Below are 22,795 nucleotides of genomic sequence, written 5' to 3'. Positions count from 1 at the left end.
CCTGCTCCCTCCACAGCACAATAGGACAATAACTTTTTTTAGGCAATTGACTGTCAGAATTTAAACACGTATTTAGAACGTATCAGTAGTTATTAAACCTTGGAGTCCTCAGAAATAACAGTAGAATCTGGGGGCGGGGGGATAATTCCCCAGTAGTAATCCTAGTATACAACCCAATTCAGTATCCCAAGAGAACTCATGAGATGAATACAAAAGAAACGGAGATAGAGAGCTAAAATGATCTTGATGCCTTTCTGTCCACTTGAACTAAATCACAGAAAGATTACATCCTGAAAATTGCACACTTGTTGGCACAGTCCTTTTTCATTGTGTCTTGATGAGCGCAGCCAATGATGTATATATAGTTATGAAAGAAAAATATGAGATTTTTCTCATATTTTTATATGAAGTCTTTAATATAACCCCTTCATGGGGAAGTCCTTAATACAACCCCTTCATGGATCACTGCCTTGTTGTGGCGAACGGGCTTGCGTAACTCAGTGAAGCCATGAGCTATGCTGTGCAGGGCCACCCAAGATGGACAGGTCATGGTGGAGAGTTCTGACAAGATGTGGTCCACTGGAGAAGGAAATGGCAACCCACTCCAGTATTCTTGCCAAGAAAACCCCATGGAACGTATCACAAGGCTAAAAGACATGACGCCGGAAGATGAGCCCCTCAGGTCGGAAGGTGTCCAATATACTACTGGGGAAGAGCAGAGGGAATTTCCAAGTCGCGCCAGAAAGAGTGAAGCGGCTGGGCCAAAGCCGAAAGGACACTCAGCTGTGGATGTGTCTGGTGGTGAAAAGAAAGTCTGATGCTGTAAAGAACAATCTTGTTTAGGAACCTGGAATGTAAGGACAGTGAATCAAGGTAAGCTGGAAGTGGTCAAACATGAGATGGCAAGATTGAACATAGACATCTTGGGAATCAGCGAACTAAAATGGACAGGCATGGGCGAATTTAATTCAGGTGACCATTATATCTACTACTGTGGGCAAGAATCCCTTAGAAGAAATGGAGTAGCACTCATAGTCAACAAAAGGGTGGGAAAAGCAGTATTGGAGTACAATATCAAAAACGATAGAATGATCTCAGTACGAATCCAAGGCAAACCATTCAACATCACAGTAATTCAAGTCTATGCCCCAACCACTGAGGCCGAAGAAGCTGAGGTTGATCGGTTCTGTGAAGACCTACAACACCTTCGAGAACTAACACCAAAAAAGATGTCCTCTTCATCATAGGGGATTGGAATGCTAAAGTAGGAAGTCAAGAAATCACTGGGATAACAGGCAAGCATGGCCTTGGTGTACAAAATGAAGCAGGACAAAGGCTAATAGAGTTTTGTCAAGAGAACACGCTGATCATAGCAAACGCTCTTTTCCAACAGCACAAGAGGCGACTCTACACATGGACGTCACCAGATGGTCAATATCGAAATCAGATTGATTATGTCCTTTGCAGCCAAAGATGGAGAAGCTCTATACAGTCAGTGAAAACAAGCCCTGGAGCTGACTGTGGCTCAGATCATGAGCTTCTTATTGCAAAATTTCGGCTTAAATTGAAGAACGTCGGGAAAACCACTAAACCATTCAGGTATGACCTCAATCATATCCTTTATGAATATACAGTGGAGGTGAGGAATAGATTTCAGGGATTAGACCTGATAGACAGAGTGCCTGAGGAATTATGGACGGAGGTCCGTAACATAGTTCAGGAGGCAGCAACGAAATCCATCCCAAAGAAAAAGAAATGCAAGAAAGCCAAGTGGCTGTCTGATGAGGCTTTACAAGTAGCTGAGGAAAGAAGGGAAGCGAAAAGCAAGGGAGAAAGGGGAAGATATACCCAACTGAATGCAGAGTTCCAGAGAATAGCAAGGAGAGACAAGAAGGCCTTCTTAAATGAAAAGTGCAAAGAAATCGAGGAAAACAACAGAATGGGAAAGACTAGAGATCTTTTCAAGAAAATCGGAGATCTCAAGGGAACAATTTGTGCAAAGACGGGCATGATAAAGGACAAAGAAGGCAGGGACCTCACAGAAGCAGATGAGATTAAGAAGAGGTGGAAAGAATACACAGAAAAACTCTACAGGAAAGATCTGAATGTCCCTGATAGCCATGATAGTGCAGTCACTGAACTTGAGCCGGACATCCTCGAGAGTGAAGTCAAGTGGGCCTTAGGAAGCATTAGTAACAACAAAGCTAGCGGAGATGACAGTCTTCCAGCTGAGCTATTTAAAATCCTAAAAGATGATGCTGTTAAAGTGCTGCACTCAATATGCCAACAAATTTGGAACACTCAACAGTGGCCACAAGACTGGAAAAGGTCAGTTTACATTCCAATTCCAAAGAAGGGCAATGCCAAAGAGTGTTCAAACTACCGCACAATTGCGCTCATTTCACATGCCAGCAAGGTTATGCTCCAAATCCTACAAGCTAGGCTTCAGCAGTATGTGAACAGAGAACTACCGGAAGTACAAGCTGGGTTTCGAAGAGGCAGAGGAACTAGAGATCAAATCGCCAACATTCGCTGCATCATGGAGAAAGCAAGAGAATTCCAGAAAAACATCTTATTTCTGCTTCATTGACTACGCTCAAGCCTTTGATTGTGTGGATCAAAACAAACTGTGGCAAATTCTGAAAGAGATGGGAGTACCAGACCACCTTACCTGTCTCCTGAGAAACCTGTATGAGGGTCAAGAAGCAACAGTAAAAACCGGACATGGAACAACCGATTGGTTCAAAATTGGGAAAGGAGTACGACAAGGCTGCATATTGTCACCCTGCTTATTTAACTTATATGCAGAGTACATAATGAGAAACGCCAGGTTGGATGAATCACAGGTCGGAATTAAGATTGCCAGGAGAATTTTCAGCAACCTCAGATACGCAGATGATACCACCCTAATGGCAGAAAGCGAAAACGATCTAAAGAGCCTCTTGTTGAGGGTGAAAGTGGAGAGTGCAAAAGCTGGTTTGAAACTCAACATTAAAAAAACGAAGATCATGGCATCGGGCCCCATCACTTCCTGGCATATGGAAGGGGAAGAAATTGAAGCAATGACAGATTTTACTTTCTTGGGCTCCAAGATCACCGCAGACGGTGACTGTAGCCATGAATTAAAAGACGCTTGCTCCTTGGGAGGAAAGCTATGGCACACCTAGACAGCAAAGTAAGAAGCAGAGACATCACCTTGCCAACAAAGGTCCATATAATCAAAGCTATGGTTTTCCCAGTAGCAACGTATGGCTGTGAGAGCTGGACTATAAGGAAGGCTGAGCGCCAAAGAATTGATGCTTTCGAACTGTGGTGCTGGAGAAGACTCTTACGAGTCCCCTGGTCTGCAAGGAGGTCAAATCAGTCCATCCTAAAGGAAATCAACCCTGAGTGCTCATTGGAAGGACAGATACTGAAGCTGAAGCTCAAATATTTTGGCCACCTAATGCAAAGAGAAAAGTCATTGGAAAAGACCCTGATGCTGGGAAAGATTGAAGGCAAAAGGAGAAGGGGACGGCAGAGGATGAGATGGCTAGATAGCATCACCGATGCAATGAATATGAACTTGAGCACGCTCCGGGAGAGTGCGCAGGACAGGAAGGCCTGGCGTGCTACGGTCCATGGGGTCACGAAGAGTCGGACACGACTTAACGACTGAACAACTTTAATATAAACATAAGCATCTTAATGAGTCACTTGTACATCATACTTCCCAAGTGTCATTCACAGTGAGAGACCTAATGAATATGTTTGTTCTCCTAAAGCTGTTCCACCTTCCAATGCCTTTGCAAATTCCCAGATACTCACCTAATTAAAGTTGGAATGCATTTATGCAGTGGTACTACAGCAGTTTACAAACTTCTGTGCTAAAGAACCCTTTGCACTTAATTTTTTCTATTGAGGAACTCCTGCATACTGCAGAGTATTCCACGACATATTGTGGGGTGCACACTTGGTCAAATTGGGCAAGAGCTAGACATGTTAGACCTTCCTATTGCCTTGGTGTAACTTGATAGTATGCCCTGCACACAGCTCAAAGTCCCCTGCTGCTGCAAATTATCAATTTACGTAATAGTTGGGAAGATGGTGTTCAGGGAAGCTTGTCACTGTGTTACCTAATCTCTGTGAGCAGAGGTTTACAAATGCACTTGCCAGCTCACCCTAAAACAGCTTGCTGAAGTTCAGTTTGACATAAAGGATAGCTCCTGACTTCCCTAGGCTAGGGTTCACTGGAACATGGTTTGTAAACACTTTGACTAGATCCGTTACTGGATTGTCTCACTGGTGCTGGGTCGATGCAATGTATGTCAAGGGGACTTCCTATGCTATCCTTTCTATGCTTAAGTCTAATATCCACTTAAGTGCTGGCTTACAGAAGGTTTTAGACTGAGTAGTAGAAATGGTTCATGGCTAGTATTTATGAGGACTGGGATATTGCTCTTTACAGTAAAAAAAAAAAAAAAAAAAAAGCAAAGAGGATATTTCAGAAGCAACTACAGTCTGTAATAAAGACCAAATAATTTCCTGACCAGAAATGTTGCTTCCTTTGTTTAATAGTGTAGATAGAAAAATGTAACTAAGGCTTTTATCCGCTGTATGGTTCTTTGTGTAAGTTCTAGGCAGTGTTTAATCCTATTATCACAGTCCTCTCTCTTAGCCTTCTCCCTTAGCCATAGTTTTACCCTGAAAGACAGCTCAAAAATAATTTTAAATAAATAAATTTATGTGGGAGTTCAACAAGGCTTGATCAATTTGGAATTGACTTGATTAGTTTATGAATGTCTACTTTCAAACATTTGTCTTTGAAAAACAATTACGTTATAAAAACAATATTTCATAATATTTCTTCTAAAAACAGGCCCAATGATAATATTAAATGCTTAAATGTGGTTGGGTATGGTTTCTTTAAAGTTGTATTAGTATTAGGCAATGACAAACATGAGTTAGATCAGTGGCTTTTCAGATTTCTACCTTGAACAAATATTTCCACATCAGCTGGTCTTCTATGGAACATCTCCGTCTAGAAATGTATGTTAAGAGAGTATCCCCTTTTCAACATGTGTTGTAACGTAATTATTTTGTATGCATGATGGTACTAAGATGCCTCATTTTGTTAATAGATGGGAATTTGAGGAATCTGAAGAAGATCCAGTGACAAGCATCCCTTATCAGCTTCAAAGGCTGTTTGTTTTATTACAGACCAGCAAAAAGAGAGCAATTGAAACAACAGATGTTACACGAAGCTTTGGATGGGATAGTAGTGAGGGTAATTATAACAAAATGCTTGGTTAAACTGTAATTATGTTAGGCTAGATAATAACTGACACTGGCTGCGTTTGGGTGATCAAATCCTTGCTTTATAAGCCAGGATATGAATGAGTTCCGTGTACCTGCACACAAGCCCTTTGCCGCCACTTTGTTTCTCCTTTGGTGCAGCGGAGAAACAATGAAATCGCAGTTTTTTGTTTTTGTTTTATCTTTTTATTTGCAACACAATATTAACAACAACAAAGAAAGAAAAAGGTGCATGAAGTGGGGGGGGCGGAACAGTGAAAAAAAATGATATCGTGAAACATACCAATATATTGTAATTATTACCTATGGGAAAAATTAAAAAAGAAAACACAAGGAGGAGCAGAAAAAGGATTAACTTTTTCATTTCAAATATATAAATTAATATAAGCAGTCCATGTATCTAAATAAACATCCATACAACTTTGTAGGAGATACGCTCATACGTAGCAAGAGCAGTAAGATCTTCAGTCTGTTGAGTAATAGGTGCTGTGTGTTTTTCCTTTCAAACTTGGAGTATAAGTCTCTTGAACTGTGGTTAACTGTGAAGCCATAGTTAACCATAGTTTCCTGTTCCACCCAAACTGGAAAACTATGGTTAATGATTTACAAATAATCCATGACCTGATGCCTTCTCCTGGATCCTCACTGTGCTTGAAATTAGGAATGTACGGACTTTGTAAAATCCACTCCGTCTGTGTTTCGCAGATGGTCAGGTGCCTTTTGTTCCGTTATCTGCCCACAGATGGATGCGGAATTTTTTTTTCTATCGTGGAAAAATATGCAAATAATTACGTAAGTATTTACGTAAGTATTTGCATAATTTACCTTGGTACATAACATTTATTGTTTTATATGTACATTTATATAACATAACATAAGGAAGGCTGAGCGCCGAAGAATTGATGCTTTCGAACTGTGGTGCTGGAGAAGACTCTTACGAGTCCCCTGGACTGCAAGGAGGTCAAATCAGTCCATCCTAAAGGAAATCAACCCTGAGTGCTCATTGGAAGGACAGATAATGAAGCTGAAGCTCCAATATTTTGGCCACCTAATGCGAAGAGAAAACTCCCTGGAAAAGACCCTGATGCTGGGAAAGACTGAAGGCAAAAGGAGAAGGGGACAGCAGAGGATGAGATGGCTAGATAGCATCACGGATGCAATGAATATGAACTTGAGCACGCTCCGGGAGAGAGCGCAGGACAGGAAGGCCTGGCGTGCTATGGTCCATGGGGTCACGAAGAGTCGGACACGACTGAACAACAACAACAACAACAACATAACATTTAGGGTATTTTCCCCCATTCCGTTCAATGTTTCCTCAGCAGGAACTTAGGTATCTTCCTACGTATTTATATGCGTTAATTTCAGGAAAGTAAAAAAATCATCTGGAAGTCCACGGACTGCACATGGCCTGAGAGGGGCGCTCAACAGTGGATTTTGCAGGTTGGATTCTTAGAAATCCAAGCTCATTTTAGTCTGTCTCAAATTTCTCCAGCATCCCTACTGGAAATGGCCAAGTCAGGGCAGCTGCGGAGGGCAACAGACCAATTTGATGGGATGGATGGCCTTTGGGGGCCATTCCAACTTCCTGGAGGTGCTCAGCTCAGAGCAGACAGGGACACAGGGGTGTGGCCAGACAATCCAAAAAAGGAAGATAAAAGGGAAGAGGGTTGGAAAGGAGAGATGGGAGGAAGGAAGGAAGAGAAAGAAAAAGTGGAGGAGTGTCATTACTTTCCCTTCTGTCATTGGGAACCAGGAGAAGAAAGCTGCTGGCTCTCTCAGACATCCCCTCCTAACCACATCCCAACACCCTGTGGTGAGCGAGCTACTCAAACTGGAGAACTAACTCCAGTGTGGGGAGAACTGAGACCCCAAACAAGAAGCGTAACCAGGCAAGGACGATGGCGTTGGCAGTTAGAGATGAGCTATATAAAAAAGCATCAGGCAGAACTACAAGAGAAAGAATTGTCTTAACCTGTTTTCTTAAAGGGAGATCCTAGCTCTACCTGTTGTGGAGGTGAGGACAGAGAGGCTCCTTTTCTTAACTCTGGGAGTATAGATGTAAGGAAGAACTGGATAAGAAGGGAGCTACTGAGTGCCATTTTTTTGGTAGAAAGGCGGGATATAAACCAAATAAATAAATATGTTAATGCCAATGCTGTAACTTGGCTAAGAACAAATAAAACAACTATTCAAATGTAACTGAGTCATTGCCCGCTTTATGAAAGCTATGGAACAAGGAGGGTTTGATGTGACTCTCCTTAATGACCTGCTCAAGGTATGAAGCCATTGTTTAAAGTTGGCTTCTGATTCTTGGTTTGTTTGAAAGCAATTAACCACATTTCCACTTTGCATGTAATAGGACATTGTGGTTAACTGCACCTTCTTGGCTTCTATAGTTGCTCGTGTGAAGGGAGGAACAAAGCAGCAGCACAGGGGCTGCATGCATTGTATGGAGCTCATACGTATTCTGGTTTATTAAGCCAAAATCTAATTATCTGAATGTGGCCATTATATGTTGAATGTGCACATCTTCTACATAAAGAATCCCAAGCAGCCTATTAATTTTCTAAGAGAAAAATCCTCAGAAATCCCAGAGCAATCCCTGGGCGAGTGTCCCAGGGACCATAGGATGACTCGGAAAGCCCCTCTGAGGTCGGAGGGAGCACACTGACCTCGGAAGGGGAGAGATCTGACCCCACACCCCTCCCCCTTGCAGCTGGTGTGGCAAGAACTGCACTGGCTGCCTCTCTGAGGTCGGAAAAGCAGTGTTGGAGGAGGAGGAAAGGGGGTGTTCCGGTGGGCATGGGGGGGAGGAGACCGAAGAGGCCAGGATATGAGTTATCCTGAGCCTCCTCCAGTCTCCTTCCCTCCCCCTCTGATGTGACCTTGCTAGAAGGGGTAAAAAGCCCGTCTAGTGGAAATCACCCAAGACAGAGGACGGGGAGGTGAAGATTGCCTCTGCCACTCCTCCCATCCTGCCTGGTTCATCCCGACAGGAAATAAGAATCTGGAAGCCTCTGAGTTCAGGGGCTTCCAAGCATCTAGGACACAATCAATAAAATTGCACCCTAGGGCTTTATTTTTATTAAAAGCAGTTCAACTTTCTAAGGAAGTGGAGAAAGCTCTAAAGCTGCTGGCATTGCAAGTTTTTGTGGTGCTTTACAAAGTTTTGTTTTAAGAACATAAAGAGTCCTGCTAGATCATCTAATCTGGTATTTTGGTGACCACAGTGGCCACCCAGATGCTACGAGGAACGTGTAGAAGATACTTTAAATTACTAAGTCTAATTGTTGGATGCTAACTTATATGTACCTCATTCAGTAGGCAGCAGGGATCAATATTTGTTTTACTTTGGCTACATATGTATTCATTCAAGGAGCTCAGAGATGAAGGCATGGGGTTCTTATATATGAATTCCATGTGTAAATTTGAGTTGTCTTCATTATTCATTACATAGCAGTATATTTCTTCAGTGCAGAGTCTTCAAATGTTACTGTGAATTCAGAAGTCAACTTTTTGGTGTGTTTAGTACATTTATTGCTTTCTGTGATTCTTTAAAAAACATTTTATTTCTGAAGTAGAAACTAAATTGATTGAGGCTAAAATAGAAGTGTTAGAAAGATAATGTACACCTCTTTCTTTTTAGTATTGCTTAAAGTCCACTGTGGCTTCTAAGATGTTAAACTACAGTTGTAAATGCTCAACTTTAAAAAAATATGTTAACATGTTTGGAAAGAAGTGTTAGATATTAGTCATGCATGAGGCATGGAAAATTTCAACTTAAAAACTAGCTGGATCCTAAGCAAAATCAGTTTAATGAAACATAGTAGATATTTATTCTGTTGCTTTTGTGACTAGGTTAACAAAGTGCTGTAGTGATGTCTGTCTTAGCTGACTAAATGAAGTCACTTTTATGTTACAACAGCATGGCAGCAGCATGATGTGCAGGAACTCTGTAGAGTCATGTTTGATGCTTTGGAACAAAAATGGAAACAAACGGAACAGGTATAACACTTTGGGTTTATTCTGGGAGTAATGGGATAAAGAGGAATGACAGTTAACTGCTTGAACTAGAAATAAGAGTGGAGTAGCTCAGTAGGTAGTATTGTATTAGACCTGGGCTCAGATGCCAATTCAAGACACTGAGGTAGAATAGAGAAACTCACTTAGCTTGGATTAAGCATGCTTGAGGAATTTGATCTTCACAATTTCTTATGCCAGCAGACCTGATCTGCGCCTCTGGGAGTATTTTATGTAATGTAATAGAATTTAATTATTCAGATTTTGCACTTCTCCAAATATCGCAATGCAGTTCTCTGTTCAAAAAACATACCAAAGTACATTTATAAATGCATACATGTAGATAAAATATATCTATAAATGTGTATTTTGGGAGATAATGCATTCCAAATATGTATTTCAATATTTGATTACAAGTAGTCATGTGGATTTTTCAAAATTGCACAATAATATAGAAATGGAAGAGACTAAAGAATGAAGTCAGCAAATTGATACAGATCAGAAATAGACTGGTCCACCTATTCCTGGCTGGAATAGAAATAGTGATCTACATAAGAGATGTTAAGATGAATTGGGTAAAGAAACATTTTACTTGCCCTGGATAGGTGATGGTTTTATTTTCAGTTTAGAAGGCAACTAACTGAAAGAAATAGGCTGCAGTAGGAAATAGTCACTGTACTGCAACAGAAGTAAGTTGTGTTAGATAGAAAGGGAATTAGAATATGTTATATTTTATGAATAAAAGGATATTGTTAATGGGCTGAAGGAAAATGATTGGGATCTCTCTCTAACACACACACACACACACACACACACACACCCTAAGCTAGTCTTTTATGTCTCTAAATGTTTGCTTGTACAATTCAGAATAAATTAGCTACACTTAAACGCCACAGGAAAACGTATTGCAGAAAGTAAAATAAAATGTCTTGTTTGTATCCTTTTGGGCTATGCTAAAATATTAAAATTCTTTAATTACAGGCTGATCTCATAAACCAACTCTATCAAGGCAAGCTGAAGGACTATGTAAGATGTCTGGAATGTGGCTATGAGAGTTGGAGAATTGATACGTACCTGGATATTCCATTGGTCATTCGGCCTTATGGCTCCAATCAGGCTTTTGCAAGCGTGGTGTGTACTGTTAAACTGACAGCTACTGCATCTATACACACATTACATATATATGCAACATTGGTGTCACTTTCTTGAAAGGTAAGTATCATCCTAGATATTCTATCTTGGGTTGTCCGTCTTTGTTCAGTAAAACAGCTAGCAAGTTCTAAAAGGTTTTGACCCTTCAATAAGTCCTACTGGTGCATGTTTTAAGAGGAAAGGAAGTTCAGCCAAGTAATTCCATGTATACGATATACCAGTATGTTCTTTCTCAGAACACTTCTAGAATTAGTGTTACTTTTATATTGGTATGCTAATAGGTGTTTTATGAATAATCTAAACTCTTAATATTGCTTACAGTTGTAATGAAAACAGAGCAACTCCTTGTGCTCTCCTCTCACTCTCCTATAGAAAGTGTTTTGAAATGAAGAATAAGAGATGGGGTGGGCCTTGCCTTAGAATAGTTACCCTGAAATTAGTAGTAGCTACTGTATTTGTATTTTTTAGTACATTTCTAACCTGCCCAATAATACTGTACAACAAAGGAAAAATTTATGGAATTCTAATTTGGAATTTGAAGTGTGCTTTTGGGTGAGCGGGAGAATCTAAAGCAGAGATCATAAACAGTAGTATGAGAAAATAAGCCAAACACCCTGTGGTGAGCAAGCTACTCAAACTGGAGAACTAACTCCAGTGTAGGGAGAACTGAGACCCCCAAACAAGAAGCGTAACCAGGCAAGGACGATGGCATTGGCAGTTAGCGATGAGCTATATAAAAAAGTATCAGGCAGAACTACAGGAAAAAGAATTGTCCTAACTTGTTTTCTTAAAAGGAGATCCTGGCTCTACCTGTTGTGGAGGTGGGAGCAGAGAGGCTCCTTTTCTTAACTCTGGGAGTATAGTGGTAAGGAAGAACTGGATAAGAAAGGAGCTACTGAGTGCCATTTTTTTGGTAGAAAGGCAGGGTATAAACAAATAAATAAGTATGTTAAAGCCAATGCTGTAACTTGGCTGAGAACAAATAAAACAACTATTCAAATGTAACTGAGTCATTGCCCGCTTTATGAAAGCTATGGAACAAGGAGGGTTTGATATGACTCTGCTTAATGACCTGCTCAGGGTATGAAGCCAAACAGATAATATTTTTTGGGTATTTATACTACAGTATCCTTCCTTATAGTGCAGTAGGTGATTCACCCACTTAGCTATCAAAATTGATGTGATTAAATTGTCAGTTTGCATATCTGATATTATTATTATTGTTATTAATTTATGAGCCTCCCTATGGCTAATGTACATAATAAAAATACAGTAAAATCAGTATTTATTAGTGATACTTCTATACTGTTTAATATAATAAAACCCCAAAGCAGTTCACATATAAATATTATAATCACATTTAAAATACATTATTAAAAATAATTCCAATTGCAGTAGTAGTACTGAGCAATGCAAGGAACAATGAGATGGAGCAGCATGATTAATTACAATTAATTATAAGCCAGAGAAAGCCTTTGTGAACAAGTGCATTTTCAGGAAGCATTTGAAACATAACACATTTTCTGCCTCCTGAACTGCATGGGGAGGGTTTTCCTGAGGGCGAGTGCTGCTGGAAATAATAAAACCATAACATGAAGTAGAACACTAGACGTAGTTTTTTTTTATTATCTCTAGACATGTTGGTAATAAAAGATCTTAACATAGTTAACAACATTCTAGAAACATTTTAAATATACTCTTTTGAAATGCATTTGCAACCTTAGAATTGTAAACCATTGCTATGTTTCTATCTTCATTGTGGGTTTTTTCACAATGTTAAGGCATTTTATACAGAGCAAAAGGAGCTTGCTGTTTGCAAAAAGAAGAATGATAAAAGGCTTTTAACGATTGAGATAGGTCAACTATTTTCCATAACATACCCTTTAAAATGGATAGGCTGACTTTGATCTTGTGATCTATTTTAAAAACCAAACCAGGATCCTGTGGTCTTCTGAGTGTTTAAACATACAAAGCAAGAGTGCATACCTCATAATCCCTTCACAGTTAAAACAGAAGTGATCCTGAGTATATGCTTTTGCTTATAAGCTTAAGAAATGTCTTGTAGGATCAGGTGAAGGCTCACCCTAATCCAGCATTCTTTGCAAGAATCCCAACAACAAGCAAGGCAGTAAGAGGTCAACTAGTGATTGGCCAGTGTACCATGATTTATCTTCTGCCCACCCTGGTTTATGGTAATTAAAAACTGTGTAGTTCCATCCACTGTCATGTTTAGTTAAATTTAGCTTTCAGTTTAAGAAATAATATATAAATGAAATTAACCCAGTAGTTTATACTGCAGTGTGGTTTGTAACTTGTGGGCGCATATAGGTGACATTTTCAAGTAGATAGAACTATTTTGAATGCCTTCATATTTTGAACCAGGTCAGTAACTGAATGAATTCCCTGGCCTCTACTGGATTTTTAAATGGTATAATATTAAGGCCTATTACCTTGAAAACCTTTCCTCTGAGATGATAGAAAGAAGTAATTCAGTTAGATATCACAGGATGTTTATTTTATATACATTTTAACTTCTAGACAATTCTCCTTATCCTGTCTAGTTCAGACAACATCTGTTTCTGTTATGAATATCTGAACATGAGAATCAAGTTTTTCATGAGCTAAGTAACTTCTAAAGCTATTATGTTGGAAACTGTGTTGATGCTCCATTCATCTGAGCTATCTTATACTTTTTCCTACATTGTACTGCAAAGTTGGTTTTCTGGTAGAAAATATTTTAGTTGTTTAGTCGCCAACAGTTGGGAACTATGGAGGATACTTGCTTTTGGAGAAGGGGAGAAATCGCCTGTTTCTAAATGGAATTCTCTGAAGGTAGTATCCTCCATTGATCCTCCATTGATGAGAATAAGTAAAGATTGGGCTCAGAGGTCATAACAAGCATATAATTGGATCAACACATGCGCTAATAGGGCTTGTGGAAGGGAATCTAAAATTCTTTCGATCTTGCTAGTCAGTTCCTGAGGGGATTTTCCACAGGCGGCACTACCCAAAATAGGGAATCTAAGGAGGATACTACCTTCAAAGAACTCTAGTTAGAGGTAAGTGATTTCCTATTTCTTTAAATCATGACAGAGGATGGATGTTAGCAACAAATGTCAATACCTACCTCCCCCCCACCCCGGCTAGTCTTGCCACTGCCTGCAATTCTGTACAAAATATTTACATTCAAAAATTCTAATTCATTCATTCTCTCTCTCTCTCTCTCTCTCTATATATATATATATATATATATATGGGAATTTTGGGAGAAAGCTTAAGATACGTCACGTTGCTAACTGCTGGCTCTTCAAATGAAGACAGAGCTTCAGTTTCTTTATCTGCATGCATTAGGACTTCAACTTTGTATTGCCATGTCTTGAAGAAATACCTTATTTAATTTTTCTGATCTCCTTTTAAAAAATCCTTGTTTCACACCATAGTATGGCTTTACTATCATTTGTTTTTTTGAAATTACAGAGGTTTTGTTTGTATTCCACACAAGTCCATGTAGAAATGCAATTTTAAAAGATTAAGGGAGCAATCCTATGGCCGCTAGACGGCCATAGAATATCTGGTTTTCCAGGAATCGACTCTGAGGTCGGTTTCCGGAGAACAGACCTCCCCCTACTTCCACACTGCCTTGGAGGCAACACGAACCAGCCCCGTCCTCCACTTTCGCAAGAGGAGCACTGAGTGGCTGAAAAGGGGCATTCTGGGGCGGGGAGGGCGGAAATGCCTGTACGACACATCCAATGCGTCGTACAGCAGCCTCCTTCCCCGCTCAGCCTTCCCGTGGCTAGACAGCTGCAGTCGGCTGTATAGCTGAAAATGCAGGGCAGGAGAATCGCGGAGGGAACAATCCCCTCCATGCTTCTCCTGCCCTGCACTGGATGGGTGGTCGCCTCCAAGTTCGGAGGCAGCCGCCTATCTGTATAGGACTGCGCCCTTACTATCTTATGAGGAAATAAGTGATTTGTCATTGGGATAAGCTAATGATGAATTGACTCTAAATATAAAGCTTGAAGAAAATTTTAAAGAGGAAGCTTGTAATGTTATCTCTTGTTCATAGCTAAGAGAAACTATATTTTATGGGATCTATAGCTGTGCAGAAAGCCAGCATAGCTGCAACAGTTGCTAATATTGGTAGTCCTTCATCTGCTTCATTGTGATCCAGATATGAGCTTTCTGTTTAAAATAGCTTAAAACTAGGTTCAGCGTATGTAAGCTATTTCAGTAAAGACAGACTGTCTTTACATTGCAGAGTGTGCATTGATTAATCTGTCATTGTATTATGGAACTCTCATACTTAATTCACAGTGCAATATATTGCCATCACATATACTAATCTAAAATTAAACTTATTTTTTACATAAGAAGCCATAAGCTGAGGATTTAGGCTGTCAATGGCTATATGGCTATCTGTAGTAAGTTCCAGGGATGTGATGTGGTAGGCATTATTGAACAACATATTCTCTTGCCTAAGACCTGGTCCAGAACAAGCGTTCCAAAGAACTTCTCAGCTCTGGGAATCTACCTTTTTGTAAACATTTTAAATTAAAATAGGCCTACACAGCCTGCAACAATCTTGCTGAAGCTAAGCAGGTTTGGGTCTGATCAGACTGGGAACTTTACTTACCACAAAAGAAAGGTGGAAATGAAATGAAATAAGTAATAAACTGCTTAAGTACAAAGGATCTCGGTCCAGGCCTGCATAAATGAACAGCTTATGTATTTTAGGCCCTCCTCCTCATACCAGTCTCTACCCTCAAATAAACCTTCTGATAATATTGTACAGATAACTAGTTTTGAGAGCAACCTAGATTTGATAATAGGAAGCTCCATTGAACCTAGTGGCAACATTTGCTGACAGCTGCCCCTACCTCAAAGTCCTAGAAAGCATCATTCTGTACATGTGGATTATCTTATTACCCACAAAAACAACCTAAAACAGTAAATATAGGTGTTTCTACACTTTATATTTGAAAGGTCAAATAAGCAATAGTAGTTGATGGAAATGTATTACAAGCCTATGAATGTGCAATTATGAAAAGGTTGTGTTTTGTTCTTATAGTCAGATAGTATTGTTTTTCAAATGCTGTTACCCCATTTGTTTGTAAGGAAGGTTTAAATACTGCTGTTCAGAGCGGTAGTCTTAAGCAAGAATCAGCAATCTTGGAAGTAATTATAATTTGTGGAAATACAGTGTTTTAGACTCAGGCTAATGATATAATCCTAGACACATCAACTCTGTTGAGTTCAATGGGACTTACTCCCAGGTAAGTGGGAGTGGGTTTAGAACTTTAGTCTTAAGTTAGTTGAAATTAATTCCATTGATTTCAGTGTGAGGAAAGTTTAACTTACTTAGGCTGGAGGTATAGACTTTAATAGTACAAGGCTCCAACCTTGTACTGTCTGGCTCCAGCCATTTGTACATAACAGTGATATGAGAGTGTGAATACTCAGCCATGAAATATATAAAGACAATGCATATATTTTGATGGAAATACTGTTAATTCCACTGTAAAATATTCATATGAATGAACTTAAAAATTACACAGTAGAAGCAGTGTTGTAGAAATTATAGTGAATTCTAGAAGTAAGCAAAATCAGAATGAAAAAAATATGAAGAAAAATATACACAGGACAAAATATAGCACTTAAAAAATTGAGCTGTCAAAATAGAATTGAAATAATTATTTCAAGCATCACTTCCTCCTTGGTAAGCAATAAAGTCATTAAATAATACATTACCATTCATAGTTTTTCATTCGATTTTTTGAAGATTCATAGGAGCATCATTTGTTTTTGTTCATATCTGTATATAAATCTAGAATAGTATGGTTCCTTGTTGACTTGCACATCGCACAGAGTCTACATAAATTTTGCATTACCAGTTTTGTCAATCATTCACATGCCATTTATTTGTTAATGAAAGATGTAATATTTTTTGCTACGTTGCATATATATCTATATTTGTATATAATTGCTTCCCACATAACAATAAGGAATTGCTGTGAAATATTATACCTCAGAAATACTTTGGTACAGACTTCTTAATAATTCTAGTCAGCAATTGTTCCCTGAAAAGATATTCAGGCCATAGTTGTCATCTAAAAATCTACATTTTGTCTCAGTGACATGCATGCTTGCTTCAGATTGTTTTTGTGTGTGATAGAGTTAAACTACAGAATCTGTCATCTACTTCATAGTTTTCAGTAACTGCCCTTCTAATAGAAATTTTGCTGTTTTTCATTGTTTAAAGAAATTGATTTGGACTATATGGTATTTAGGACACAATCATTTTCTTGATTTTTTGATGGGCCAGTGACACAAAATAAAATAAAGCAGTGTGATACTGCATTTCTGTCTGTAGTCTCTCTGATCCCCCATCCCCCCCCCCCCCGTTGTTAGCCATTGGTCTGGAGACCAGCCCTTTTGTAAAGAGTTTCTTCTCTTTCAAGTGACAGAATTTTTGTTCATGTGGAAAAGCCAGGGCTGTAAACCTTTGTTCTGTTTATTCTTAGTGCTTCTCTGAGCTCTCAGAAATGGAGGGAGAAGGGATGAATTGGAGGCTTTTTGAAGACCTTCCCATATCCTTGATCTCCTCCCAAAGTGGGATCCATCAAACAACATGATTTAGATAGTAATCTTATAAGCTGTGTACCAGCCATTTTGCAATTGGTGAGTCTTCTGCCCGACTAAGCCCCCTATTACTTATTTAGGCATCAGGGAACAACTGTTGATCATGAAAGAAATTGATTTTCAGGACTTTTTTTTATGACCTTATCTGCCTTTTAAAGTACACATTTACTATCATGCCTGTCTCTGTTCTAACCTTCACAGGTGAAGGTGCTTCAGGAGTTCATGAGCCCAGTCTTCTGTCGGCTTTCAAGCTAACTGGGTTAAATGTCTTATTTTTTTGTAACTTTTGAGTAAAAGCCTCAACTAATTTGAAATAGAAACCAAGAGATCCCTTCCCCCTACTTACAGATTTGCCAAGTTATTTCACACAACATATTATTTTAATTATTATTAATTGTAGTAGTAATATTGTTGTGAAGACGAAATGGACAGTACACTAAATAGAAATATCTTAACTTCTTATTGCAAGGATTTCCAAGGCTTTATGTAGGTGATATGTCAAAACATGCCTCAGCTGCATTTTAACCTTTATGAAATAGTAATTCCAGTTTCAGGACAAAGGAGATAGTTCAATATTTTATTTTGTTAATGAATTTCTATACAGTCCTTCAACAGCCATTTTAGAACCATTTACAAAAAAAAAGATTAACATATCAATACAAAATAATACAATACAGTCAAAACATTATAAAACCAGCAGTTAAAAGCAGCATAACAATTCAGATCAAAAAATGTTTAAACGTCATTTTAAAAGCCTGGGGAGAACAAAAGAGTCTGGCTGGACCAAAAGATAGCGCTGTCAGCCCTGGAGAAAGCTCCAGAGATGGACACCACAACCAAACCTTCCCCATACCTGGTCACTACTTGCATCACATCAGACAGTGGGGTCACTTGGAGGAAGGCATTGGTGTAGGGTCGGGTTGACACAAGAGCAGAAATTTGGCAGGTAGCTGGCACCTAAGCTGAGTAAGCACCAGGACCTTGAACTGAGCTTGGAAGTGGACTGGAAGCCAATAGAGTTCTTTCCACACCACAAGATACATTCTCAGTTACCATTATTCTAGCAGTTGCACCCTGCACCAACAGTAGTTTCTGGACTGTATTCAGTGGTAGACCCATATATAATGCATTGCAGAAATCTAAATTGAAGTTTACTAGAGTGTGGATAACTGTGGCAAGATTATCCCTATCCAGAAGAGGTCACAGCTGCATATACAGTGGCATGGTGAAAGGTCCTCCATGCCACTGAGGTTGCTTGAGCACCTAGTGACAAGCACCACCAAACCGAGATCCTAATCATTCAGGGAGAGTGCAGTCCCATCTGAAATAGGTTGTACCCCATTTCCCTAGACAAAAGAACCATCTGCAGGACCTTGTCTTCTCAGGATTAAGCCTGAGTTTGTTAGCCCTCATCTAGCACGATCTGGTTCCAGGCATCAGTTCAGCACCTCCACTACCTCAACTGATTCAGATAGCAAAGAGAAATAGAGTTGGGTGTCACCAGTGTATACCAAATCCTTGGCTGGCCTCTGCCAGTCATGTCTTGTAAAAAAGTATAAGGGATGAAATCGAACCCTGTGGGACCTCATAGCACAAGTGCCATGAGGCAGAGTAGTAATCTCCCAGTATAGTCTTTTGGAAACTACCCTGTAGGTGGGAATGGATCCACCGTAACACCATGTTTCCACTTCGTAACCCACCGGGCTTATCCAGAAAGATACAATGGCTGATGTATCAAGGGGACTTAGAAGATGAAGAGAACCAACAAGGCCACACTTCCCCATCTACCGGATCAACCAAAGCAGTTTTCTTGCCAAAATTAGTCCTGAAGCTGGATTGCAATGGGTCCAGAGAACCAGATTCACATAGAATGCCTGATGTTGCACAGCCACTACCTGCTGAAGCATCTTGCCTAAAAAGGGGATATTTGTGATCATTGTTATAGTCCCTCTGGGTCCTAGGATGCTTTCTTACAAAGCAGTATACAACTGGATATCTAGTCTACTTAATAGCTTTTAACTTTGCTACAAATAGCTATCCTTCTGACTTCCTCTCCATCCATTTTTGGGGCAAAATGTTGGGTATGAAATTCCACAGTGCAGCAGTGGGAAAGCTCAGCTTCCAAAGAGTGGATTTATATTTGAGCTGAAATTACCTTACTCTAAAGGCATAGTCCAGAAGTGTGCATTGTTTCATTATGGAAGTCTAACTAAAGTAGTGTGTTCCATACTTCTGATAGCTAAAGCACACTTTTCTGAATTTTAAAATTTGAGACATACTACACTCTTAAACCCCCAAAAGGATTTTGCATCTAGAATGTGTAAGAATTCCCTGTCCTCAGGAGAGTCCACCCCCCTACGTTTTTGCACAAGTCACTGATCTGGTGTACCTCCCAACTGGGAGGAAACAAAACAAGCAGTGACTTGTATTTCTATCAGATTGGCAGCCTGCTCTGAGGACAATTCATTCTGCAGCATCTTTTCATAAGGAGTGATTTAATTATGCCCAGTGCAGACACACTGCAGAATTTGTAGCTCCCAGCAAAGACTAATTGGGAGGATAGAAGCCCAGAATAGTGATTCATGCAAAAATCCACTGGGTAGCCTTCTCTGTGGTTTTGGGCTTGCTAGCAAAATTAATTTCTTATGCTGCCTTTCACACCTAACAGTCTGTATGCTTTTTCTTAAGTGGAACTTATATCTGTGTTAGAAAAGTGAAAAACATAAAACAACACTCACATATAGACATAAAAGGACATCGAGTTTAGGTTATTGGCTTTTTGTACACTGAAATGTGCATCTTGTGTTTAATAGTACTTAAATGCACATCACCTGGTGCAGAGCTGAAACCTAAGAGTTTAGATTAATAAGGCAATATGCTTTGGAGATGAAAGGGTACCATTATACCTTTTTAAATACCCTATGTTTAATGTTACACTTGGTCCTCAAAGGACAAAGCCAAAACCAAGAGGGTGAGGACTTAAAGCTGATCTTCGTGACTTACTGTGCCACTGTGACTTAATGTGATGTGCAAGATAACAGACTTACTTGGCTTCCGATTATTCACAAAACCTAATCCTGATGGAACCATCAACCGCTTAATAAAATGCAATGTGTTATTGATCATGATTTGGCTGCTTACCTAAGGCAGAATGCAAATGTTGTTTACATTTAATATCTTTTCCTTCCTGACCATTTCTCTGTGCATTTTTACTATTTTCTTTTGTTTATAGAATTCAAGATTGTTTGGTTTCAGTCATGCAGTTCCATATTACACATATAATCTGTCTCCTAACAGCGCTAAAATCTTTTTTTAAACTAGGAGGAAGCTCTACATGCTTTCATTCAACCTGAGATCCTCGATGGCCCCAATCAGTATTTCTGTGAACGGTGTAAGAAGAAATGTGATGCAAGAAAGGTAAATAAACATCTTCTGACACAGCTATGAAGTGGCTATAGCAATATCCCTGAAATGAAATTCATCATTGCCTATTGGGGTGCCTTTATGTTTTTCAGGGCTTGCGGTTCTTGCATTTTCCGTATCTGCTGACCTTGCAGCTAAAGAGATTTGACTTTGATTATACTACTATGCACAGGATAAAGCTTAATGATCGTATGACATTTCCTGAAGAGCTAGATATGGGCTCATTCATTGATATTGAAGATGAGGTAATGATCAAAATACAGTTCTGTGTATTGTTTTTTTAAGAATGCCCTTTATCTCTAAAATGTAATTTTGTTGGCAAAGTATCATGGACATATCAGTTTAGATTTGTGGCATGCTTGGCTTCTTTATGGGATGTAAAATAGACATGAATACTTTTATTCTTTGTAGAAAACCCTGATACTTGTTCTGTTTTTCTTGGAGAGGTTAAAACAAAGGGTATCTGAAGTGATGTAAATATGTGCTAGACCAGGATTGGGCAGATTCAGGCTTGTGAAATCTACTTTGTGTTTTTCTGCAACCATGACATTCATATACTAGTGACTCAGTGGTGTGAATGTATTCTTAAAATTAAAGAATAGGGTATTTAGGCACATGCTCACCCCAGGAGTTTTATTTTCAGTACCAGAACTGAGCTCACAGTCCTTTCACACAAACATCTGCTCTTGGTTTCCCCTCAACCCAGTTTTTCTTTGTGTAGTCTCCAACTGTGCTCCAGAGCTAGCACTAATGATGTAGTGCTAATGTAAAGCAGTGCTTGCACAACATACCTAGAGCTTGCTCGGGCGATGGGAAAAAGTAGTACTGGGCCACCAAAATAGCTTCAGCTGCGTAATTTAAGAAAAAGTAACAACGTTGTATTTTAAGGTTATAATCTTTTGTAAAGAGCCCAGAGAGCTTTAGCTATTGGACAGTATAGAAATTAAATACATACATACATACATACAAATAAAAGGCTGCTATTTATTTGTTGCTATTGTGAAGCAATGAGTACTGGAAACCCTTGCCAATGTAATAATACAAATTGCCTAGAAGTTTAGTAGATCCTAATCTATCTTCTGCCTGCTCTTGCACATAATATAGTGGTGTTGTATAATCTTGCATCGTTTAAATACTATTTGCATGCTTAAACTGAAATTAAAATGTTATGTTGGGCAATATAAAGTCTGATCTAGTCAGTGCACAGGTGCAGGTCCCCTAGGTCTCTTTATTACCAAGTTTCTCCTTCCCACCTATAGGTGTATATGGGCATGCATGCAGGTAATGCAAGGAGCCATTGCAAGGAATGGTGAGAGGCACACAAGCCTTCCATTCCCTGAAATGCCCCTTGCAGTGCCTGCAAATACACATGCGTAGGTGGAGGGGGGAAGGGAACAGGTCTCTGAGTCTAATGGGAACCCACCTATACTTGGATGGGGTCTGTATAATTATTTGCGTTGGAGCATAATGAGTTTCTAAGAAAACTGCCTAATCGTTATGTAATATACAAGTATACAGTGTTCACTTTAGATTAAACAGTTTTAAGTATTTCATCAGATATACAGACATTTAATATTTTTAAAAACTAATGCTTATGGCTTGTTTTAAGAAGTCTCCTCAAACAGAGAGTTGCACTGACAGTGGAGCAGAGAACGAAGGCAGCTGCCACAGTGATCAGATGAGCAATGATTTTTCTAATGATGACGGAGTTGATGAAGGAATATGTCTTGAAAGCAACAGCACTGCTGAAAGGATTTCAAAAGTTGCCAACGAAAAGGTACCTTTAAAAATGGTTGTTTAGCTGTTTTGGTGTGTCTTAAAGATAAAATAATTCTGCCTTTTGCTCCACCAATACTATTGATTATGTTTTAAAACATGCACCTGATTGATGGAATTCTTTTATGCTATTAATAAACAATGCATATTGCAAAATTAAGGAGACTCCAAATCTCTGTAAAAGCTTGTAGTGTAAAAGTCGCCTGAGGGATGATGAAAAGGCTAAAGAAAAACCCAGCTACAAAGTAGTGACAGCTTAATGATAATAGACTATATAAGTTACGATCAAGTCAAAGTTACAGTGCTTGGAGAAGAAGGGCAGACTAATCTTAACAATATTCCAGTGAAAACATTTGCTATGTTGTGTGAGGATGGCAAAAGTCACTAACTGATCTGACCTATAGGGAAGGCTCCTTCCCAGACCCTAAAAGCCCATCAGTAATGGCTTGGAAGAGGAAATGAAATATGCAGGTGTTAGAAGGGT

At 39.3% G+C, this 22,795-nt stretch overlaps 1 protein-coding gene across 10 annotated transcripts in view; it reads left to right on the top strand.

Annotated features, from left to right (window-relative positions):
* Positions 1-22,795, top strand: part of USP47 (ubiquitin specific peptidase 47) — a 77,009-nt gene that overhangs the window by 25,957 nt on the left and 28,257 nt on the right. For 6 of the 10 annotated variants that reach the window (XM_084853909.1, XM_084853873.1, XM_084853892.1 and 3 more), the window contains 6 exons: positions 5,121-5,266; positions 9,224-9,303; positions 10,300-10,449; positions 20,434-20,529; positions 20,628-20,780; positions 22,145-22,312. In XM_084853909.1, the coding sequence (XP_084710035.1) occupies positions 5,121-5,266; positions 9,224-9,303; positions 10,300-10,449; positions 20,434-20,529; positions 20,628-20,780; positions 22,145-22,312 (793 nt within the window). The remainder of the gene's footprint in view (positions 1-5,120; positions 5,267-9,223; positions 9,304-10,299; positions 10,450-20,433; positions 20,530-20,627; positions 20,781-22,144; positions 22,313-22,795) is intronic. The other 4 variants (XM_084853884.1, XM_084853863.1, XM_084853938.1 and 1 more) reach the window with 3 other exon arrangements.

Source organism: Heloderma suspectum, chromosome 1 (genome assembly GCF_057233095.1).
Source record: "Heloderma suspectum isolate Gila_16-S chromosome 1, 16-S_ref, whole genome shotgun sequence".
In the NCBI taxonomy this organism is placed as follows: Eukaryota; Metazoa; Chordata; class Lepidosauria; order Squamata; family Helodermatidae; genus Heloderma; species Heloderma suspectum.
Note: the sequence above shows the minus strand (reverse complement) of the source record. Positions and strands in the feature narration are given on the sequence as shown.